General features: G+C 38.0%; 1 protein-coding gene across 1 annotated transcript in view; it reads left to right on the top strand.

Moving 5' to 3' along the window:
- CUNH10orf67 (chromosome unknown C10orf67 homolog) overlaps window positions 1-8,484 on the top strand; it is a 111,457-nt gene that overhangs the window by 24,745 nt on the left and 78,228 nt on the right. The window contains exon 5 of the mRNA XM_027847864.1: window positions 2,623-2,769. Within this exon, the coding sequence (XP_027703665.1) occupies window positions 2,623-2,769 (147 nt within the window). The remainder of the gene's footprint in view (window positions 1-2,622; window positions 2,770-8,484) is intronic.

The following is an 8,484-nucleotide window of genomic DNA, read 5'->3' as shown; positions in this document are numbered from 1 at the left end:
TCTATCTATCTATCTATCTATCTATCTATCTATCTATCTATCTATCTATCTATCTATCTATATACATACATACATATAATTTTTTCCCTCCAACTACCCTAATACTGACAAAGGTCTCATGAGTTACAAATATCATCTTTCCATGCGGGACTATAAACAGTTCAACCTTAATAAGTCTCTTATGATTTCTCTTTCCTGTTTACCTCTTCATGTTCCACTTGAGTCTTGTATTTGAAAGTCAAATTTTCTATTCAGCTCTGGTCTTTTCATCAAGAATGCTTGAAAGTCCTCTATTTCACTGAATGACCATTTTTTACCCTGAAAGATTATACTCAGTTTTGCTGGGTAGGTGATTCTTAGTTGTAATCCTATCTCCCTTGCCCTCCGGAATATTATATTCCATGCCATGTTGTCCCTTAATGTAGAAGCTGCTAAATCTTGTGTTATCCTGATTGCATTTCCACAATATTTGAATTATTTCTTTCTAGCTGCTTGCAATATTTTCTCCTTGACCTGGGAACTCTGGAATTTGGCTCCAATATTCCTAGGAGTTTTCCTTTGGGGATCTCTTTCAGGAGGAGATCGGTGGATTCTTTCAATTTCTATTTTGCCCTCTGGTTCTAAAATATCAGGGCAGTTTTCCTTGATCATTTCTTGAAAGATGATGTCTAGACTCTTTTTTTGATCATGACTTTCAGATAGTCCAATAATTTTTAAATTCTCTCTCCTGGATCTATTTTCCAGGTCAGTTGTTTTTCCAGCGAGATATTTCACATTGTTTTCTAATTTTTCATTTTTTTGGATATGTTTTACAGTGTCTTGATTTCTCATAAAGTCACTAGCTTCCAATTGCTCTATTCTAATTTTTAAGGAAGTATTTTCTTCAGTAATCTTTTGGACTTCCTTTTCCATATGGCCAATTTTGCTTTTTAGGACATTCTTCTCCTCATTGGCTTTTTGGACCTCTTTTGCCATTTGAGTTGGGCTATTTTTTAAGGTGTTATTTTCTTCAATATTTTTTTGGGTCTCCTTCAGCAAGCTGTTGACTTGTTTTTCATGATTTTCTTGCATCACTCTCATTTGTCTTCCCAGTTTTTCCTCTACTTCTCTTACTTGCTTCTCAAAATCCCTTTTGATCTCTTCCAAGGCCTGGGACTGATTCATATTTTTTCTTGGAGGCTTTGGATGTAGGAGCTTTGACTTTGTTGTCTTCTTCTGGTTGTATGTTTTGATCTTCTTTGCCACCAAAGTAAGATAATATAGTCTGACTTTTTGCACTGCTTACTCATAATCCCAGCCAATTACTTGAGCTTTAAACTCTTTGTTAAGGTAAAAGTCTGCTTCCAATATGGAGAAGGTACTGTCCCAAGCATCAGGGGTTTGTTCAGCTGTTTTCAGAGATACTTCTAGGGACCTGTAAATTTTCAGTTCTTCCAATGTGGTATGGTAAGGCACGAGGTGTTTCCTCTCTACCGCCACAACAAGCTCCACCACACCAGCGCTCCTCCTCACTTCAGGACCCCCGCCTCAGAACTGTGACCCAGATCCAAGCACAGGCAGAGCAAGAGATTCCTGCCTCAGCACTGGCAAAGAGATTCCTGCAATCCCCCTCTAATCAGCCACTCAATTCCCCCTCAGTCTGTGGACTGGAAGCTCAGGAGGCAGTCGCTGCCCCAGAGGCCGCGCTGGGGACTAGCAGCTGAGACCTACCTCCTTCTCTCACCGCAGTCACAGACTTTTCCCATTCACCTTCTAAGTTGTCTTTGGTGTTCATGGGTTGAGAAGTCTGGAAATCGCCACAGCTGCCCACGATTCAGTCCTCTGAGGCCTGCTCCAGCTTTGCTGCGGCCTGTGTGCCCATGCCGCACTGCGCTCCTCTCCCCGTCCGGTGCAATATACCTTTCCAATCTACCATTTAGGTTGTCTTGGGCTGGAAATTTGTTTCACTCTGTCCTTTTGTGGGTTCTGCTGCTTTAGAATTTGTTTATAGTCATTTTTTAACAGGTATTTGGAGGGGTTTGGGGGAGAGCTCAAGCAAGTCACTGCTTTCACTCCACCATCTTGGCTCCCTGTATTATTTTTCAACACTTAATATATGTGTGCTGCTAATCATATGAGCATCTGAGCAGCTGATGCCAAATAAGTGGAATCTTTTTTCTTCCCAAACTCATAGACTTCCTATCACCATTGCAAACCTAAGGAGAAATAATTAAACTGTTAAAGTTCAGAGGCCCCATCTTTTTATAGCCTGAAATCCTGCCAACTCCTCAGTGGAGAAAATGAGATGAAAAACTCTCGGATATAATGAATAAGTAGCTTTAAAAAAAAACAACAACCATTTTTTCATGACCCATGCAAGCAAAAAGGCAAACTATGCTATGTATATCATTCTATAAATGTTTTAGTGTATAACTTCTTAATGTCTTTTAGTATAGAAAGTACTATGCTCAACACTGCTGGCTTTGGAAGACTTAACATCTATCTTTGGGGTACAAGTTATAGAAACTTGTACTTGGGAGTATTAAGGCATTTAGAAAAAGACCACAGAGGTAAAAGACCATATTGTTACTTAATTTTGTCTTGTTTTTTATTTCTGATTCTGGATTTTTTTTTTTCCAACAGCATTTCTTTGAAGTAGAGGAAGAAGCTGCAAAAATGCCCTCAGTGAACACAAATATATTCAAAAGAAAGCTTATGGAGAAAAATGATATAATAAGAGATTTACAGGAACAATTAGCATCCTATAAAGAAAATAAGTTTTTCAAATTGGTAAGTTGAAAGGGAAAGTATGAACTAATTGTGAAAATATCTTCAGCAAATATCACAAAGATTCAATTTCAGAGAGAGGAAAGTTTGGTCAAAATTATTACCCCTCTTGAGAGAGCTTCTAGGCCATAGAAGGAATTAAACTAATACTTTTTTGTGTTTTAATCTTGGAGGCACCTTGTAGAAGATCCAGTTTAGAAACAACAGCAGCAATTTCATACTCATCATAAGAACAGTGGACATTTATACTAGTGTTTTAAGGTTTACAAATAGCTTCCTTATGCTCTAGTTTGAGTTTCCCAGCAATCCTGGGAGGAAGGAACTAAAGACATTAGTGTCCCCATCTTACAGATACAAAACCTGAACAATTTCTTATTTAGAACGAAAACAAAGTGGCCCAATTTTTTTTTACTCAGGGGAAAGCCACTCCAAACTAGAAAACTATCAAAGAAGAATAAATGGAGGGAAAACACAATTTTTTTTTTTTTTGGTGGAAGTGGTGGGGGTGGAACTGATCCCATTGCACTGTTTTTAATTTTAAGTTTGACCTAAGTCAGAAGAGTTTGAAGCTCCCTACTTTATTTTAGAGATTCTGAAAGATGCAATGAATGTGAGCTCCTTGAGGGCAGGAACCAAGTGAGTAAGCCCTTACAAAATGCTTTTTGACTGACTAACTGACTTCTTGCCAAGAGCCTTAAGAATACTTCTAAAGCAAGACTTTTTAACTTTTTTTGGGTGTCATAGCAGTCTGCTGAAGCCTATAGAGCCTGTTTCAAAATAAAGTTTTTAAATGTATAAAATACATAGGATTACAAAGAAAACCAATTATATTGAAATATAATTATCAAAATATGTTTAAGAGAAGTTCACAGATTTTCCAATTTGCCTTCATGCAGAAGAAGTCAAGGGTTGCCTTACTACTCAAACCATAGGTTGATATACAAGGAAAGAGAAAAGGAAGTGGCTAGGAGATTTGACATCAATTTTCCATCTGGGAAAGAAAAGAAATTTAAAAGTCCAGACACCTAGAAAGCAGTCGTCAGCCTCTGCCAGCAAGGAAGGGTTGAAGTCAAGAACATGAGTAAAGTCACTCTTGGATTTCTTAAGGAATCCCAATTTCTAGTTCAGATTTGTCTTGTAATCCCTGGTCCTTTAAACTAATTCAAGGCCAGTTACAGTCAAGAGGCTGAGGATAATCTTATTGATAAGTCTAGGGCTGAGCCCCTGACTTTCACATTAGAGAAGTTTAGTGGAGCTCTGAGTCAAAGTCATTTTGCGTCAGGAACATGAGGCCTAAGCCTGAGAGGCCCTGTCTAACCCCAGAGGTCTTTGCTAAAACATGTTCCAGGCCTCATGCTAGGTGACTAATGATACAAAGATGAAAACAACTCTGTTCCTGACCCCATAGAACTTAGAAGCGAATAAATGCGTGCAAGCTACATTCACAAATAAGGAAGAAGCAAGATAAAATATGGTATGTGGTAGGTAGGCAAAAGAGAGACTTAGACAAAATGCTATTTTTAAAAAACGTGAGGTGGAAAGAACTCATTCCCCCCCTCCTTTTCTCATCCCCTTCCCATTCGTACACTTAAGACCAAACACTATTTCATTCTTCTTTGCCCCCTGTTCCCCCCATTCCCAGCCTCCCCCTCCCGCCCAGTTTCTAGCATAGAGCTTTGTACAAAGTTGGTACTCAACAGATATTTATTGAATGGATTACAAAATCAAATCAATCCACTAGCCTTTATTAAACACCTACTATGTGCAGGACACTGTGCTAGAGAGACAAAAATGAAAAATGGCCCCTGCCTTCAAGGAGCTTACATTCTACTGGAATGGAAAGGTCTTTCACCACTGGTTCACTTTTCCTGACCATGTTTTAGATTTTTCTCTATTATACTGAGATCATCAAAAAAAGAGTGGTAAACTTTTTGGGTGAATGTTATATAGAAAGTCCTCTTGCTGGGGGTCAGATGGCCTAGGCGCCCCTCTAGGGCTGATATGGTAGCAGGTCAGGGATGTACTGGGCTTACGTCTTGTTTGATTTCATGACGATGTGATATAGAGTAGAAAAGAAAAAGGAACCTTCCCCTGCCTCTATATCTCTTTTTAAAAATACATGTGCTGAAAAGAAAGCATAAGGGAAAATGCTTTCTATCCTTTGGGAATAATCTTCTAAGAAAGTCTACGCCCCTGTAGTGAAGTACATTCTGGTAAATTGTGTTTTCCCTTTAGTTGAGGGTTGTGAAGACTTCGCCTTATACAATTGCCCCCCCTTGTGGTGAAAAAAAGAGAGGCGCCTAGTGTCTGAAGTTTGAGAAACTGATGGACTTTTGGGGAGAGTTGCTTCATAGAAGTTGCTGTAAAACCAAGGATAGCCCTGGAATACCTATGATATTTTACTGATGTTGGTAATGAAATCACATTAAAAAATTCTTAGTGTCAATCAACTTTATTATCTTTCACATATACTTTTTTGGGGGATTTATTTTGAAGAACAGTATTTCAACAGCTGTTTTGGGAAATGAAAATATATTAAATAATTCTTTAAATGGCACATTATGACAAAACAAGTAGAAGAAGTAAAATCTTCTGGTAACAGAAGATGAATTCCCTCATTAATTAGTACTTGCTCCACTGCTTTACGCTGCTCTGGAAAAGTTCTTGTGGGTTTTTGTGTGGGGTTTGTTTTTTTTTTTTTTTTTTTTGATGGAGGAGGGGTTAAAATGCAATAAGAGTGAATGGGCAGGGGCAGCTAGGTGTCACAGCATATAGAGCACCACCAACCCTGGAGTCAGGAGGAACTGAGTTCAAATCCAGCCTTCGGCACTTACTAGTTGTATGTCTCTGGGCAAGTCACTTAACCCTGATTGCCTCAAAAACTAAAAAAAAGAGAGTGAACAGGTAGAGGGAGTAGTCAGTGGTCAAGAAAAGTTTAGAAGCAAGTTTATATCCATTTTCTCTTTCCTGTTATGATGGATTGTAGTTAGAGGCCTTGAGTTTACATCTTCCCTATGCTATTTACTCCTCATGTCATTTGGACAGGTAATATAATCTCTGCGGGCCTCAGTTTCTCCAAATGGAAAATAAAGGAATTAGACTTAAATGATTTCAAATGTTCCCCAAGAATATGTGGGCATGGGTAGAAAAGAGAAAAGTTATATTATAAAATAACCTTTTCTCTTGGGACTTTTTTTTTAGGCAATTGAGGTTAAGTGACTTGCCCAGGGTCACACAGCTAGTAAGTGTCAAGTGTTTGATCTGAGGCCAAATTTGAACTCAGGTCCTCCTGACTCCAGGGCCAATGCTCCATCCACTGAGCCACCTAGTTGCCCCCTCTTGGAACATCTTAATGCTTAGCCTTTGTCCTCTCCCAAGTGGTGCTCTTGGTTTGTGGGACCTTTTCTTTAAATGTTCTTCACCCCAAACATTGATGGAAGCAAATGAACCCCCTCCCACCCACCCACCTCCTTGGCTAACACACCTCTGAAACAGAGCTGTCACTCAGGAAAGATAGCACCCCAGGGCTGCGCTGCCTCTATGTGTTACCCACTGTCTGGCTGTCACTTCCCCAGGAAAGCACCTGCTCTTCTCTGAGGCTGTCAGGAGACAGTGGGCAGGCATCAGGCAGCCCCTCCCTGACCCATATCCTTTTGAGAAGCCTAAATAGTAGGCATGATAGTTGCAGAGATGAGACAGACTTGCTCCGCCACCCTCTGATAGAGGCTACTGAGAAGATGCACAAAGGCCTAAGGTAGTCATTGTGCTTCCTAAAATCATCCCCACTCTCCCAGGGATGTTTTGGGGCCTCAAGGGCTGAGGACCAGGGAAACTACGTGTGTCAAGAAGACTCATTTGAGAAATGGCGTATATGCCAAGTAGGCCAGATATTCGAGTCATGGTTATGGGGTGACAGAGAACCAGTACTAAAATTTTGTAAAATTGCCCAAAGTACTCAGCCTCATATGATAGAAAGTCTTTATTTCAATCATGTAAATGCATTTATTTTTTTTTAAATCCAGACTGATAATAGATCAGCACAAATAAACATTTACTGCACAATGTAGCTTTAGAGGACTAGATGTATTTTGTTAACTACTATTTAATGATCACCTTCCTCCTAATTTTGCTTTGCTTACACTATTTGATTTAAAAGTCTCTTGGTTTAAGCAAGCCAAAAACTACTGCTGTGGGCAGATGGTAGAAAAAACACTGCCACAAAACCTGCCACTCAAAGTGTAACAGATGACTGTAGCTACAGAGAACTATTCCTTTGTTCATTTTGCTAATGAGTGTCCTCATTGCTGCAGGACACTGAATAGTTAATTACTTGCAGTTCTTCTTTGTAACAGATGGTGGAGCCAGAGCTAAAGATTATCTGAGCAAAGCATGAGTTATAAATTGTGAATGAGGAAATTAACCAGTTCTATTTTCCCAAATTATTGCTCTAAGACAATAAAAAAAAAATGAAGTGGGGGTAGTATTTAGGTCTTAAATCATGTTAAATTTTTCACATCACTTCACCTGATTAATTCAAATTAGGTTGTTTAGTTTATGATAATAGGCCCTCATGTAATCATCAGCTGTTGATATTCAAATTCTGCCACTGGTAAGGGACTAATTCTTAAGCCTATTAAGGCCTGGACGGGTTATTTTAAAAGCCTTTTGAGTCTATAAATATATTCTGAAGTGATTTAGAATTGGATAATGTCAGACAAGAAATGAATGACTTCAAATATGAGAGGTCTTTCTTTATTAAGAAAACAACATTATTGATATTTATGAGATTTAGGCAAGTTTTTCTAGTTAACAATGATTAGTTGTACCTTATTAATTAAAAGGAACCAACATTTCTAGAAAAAATATAGTTTCCCATCAAACAAAAATATAAGTATAACTCAAAATAATAACCAAACTTTATCAGTGATTTATTATTTCAGTTGCCCTTTTAAAAATCTAAAATAAAATTTAAACATGCATATTCGGGAGCGAATCACAATTTTACATAATGCATGTTAGCTACCTTTTTTCTTTGAAATGATTGGGAATCATACAGGCAAGTAAGTCATTTACTTTCACATATCTTTTAAATTAATCAAAGAGTCGGAGTTCTATTAATTAGGATAAAAATGTTGGGTTCTTGTAGTGAGTTTCATCACTTTTGTGAGTAGTTATTCAGTATTTGTAGCTATGAGATTTTTCATTTTTCAGTTTGACTGAAGATGGCTTTCAAAGCTCCAATTTATTTGTAGTATTCTAGGTAGCAAGCTTTGAGAATCACTCTTTATCTTAGTTACCTGTTTGTTTTTTACAACTATAAGCACTTTTATTTTAGGGCAGAATAAGTGATACATAGAAATGTCATGATTTTCCTCCCCCCCCCCCCAATTACTTAATATCTTTATAGACACAAGGCTTAGTTGGATGTATTATAGTTTAAGGCAAAGTTTGACTCCAGCTTCTAAAAATCTGTTACATCTTCATTTTAAAGAAGAGTGTGGCAGTCACATCAAGGGCGCCATCAGAGAGGATATTCAGATGTTTTCAATAGCTTTGAAACAGACAAGAAAAAAAAAAAAGACTAGCTGCCCAATAAGCTTCAGTTGCGCAAGAAAAAGACTCTACCATAATGGACGTGGCAAGATTTAAACAAAAGACGCACATAATAAAAATGTAAATGAGTTTGCTTTACTAAAACTATAACTTTAAAGTCTTTTG

This window comes from Vombatus ursinus, unplaced genomic scaffold (assembly GCF_900497805.2).
Source record: "Vombatus ursinus unplaced genomic scaffold, bare-nosed wombat genome assembly UNPS02005459.1, whole genome shotgun sequence".
NCBI lineage: Eukaryota > Metazoa > Chordata > Mammalia > Diprotodontia > Vombatidae > Vombatus > Vombatus ursinus.
Note: the sequence above shows the minus strand (reverse complement) of the source record. Positions and strands in the feature narration are given on the sequence as shown.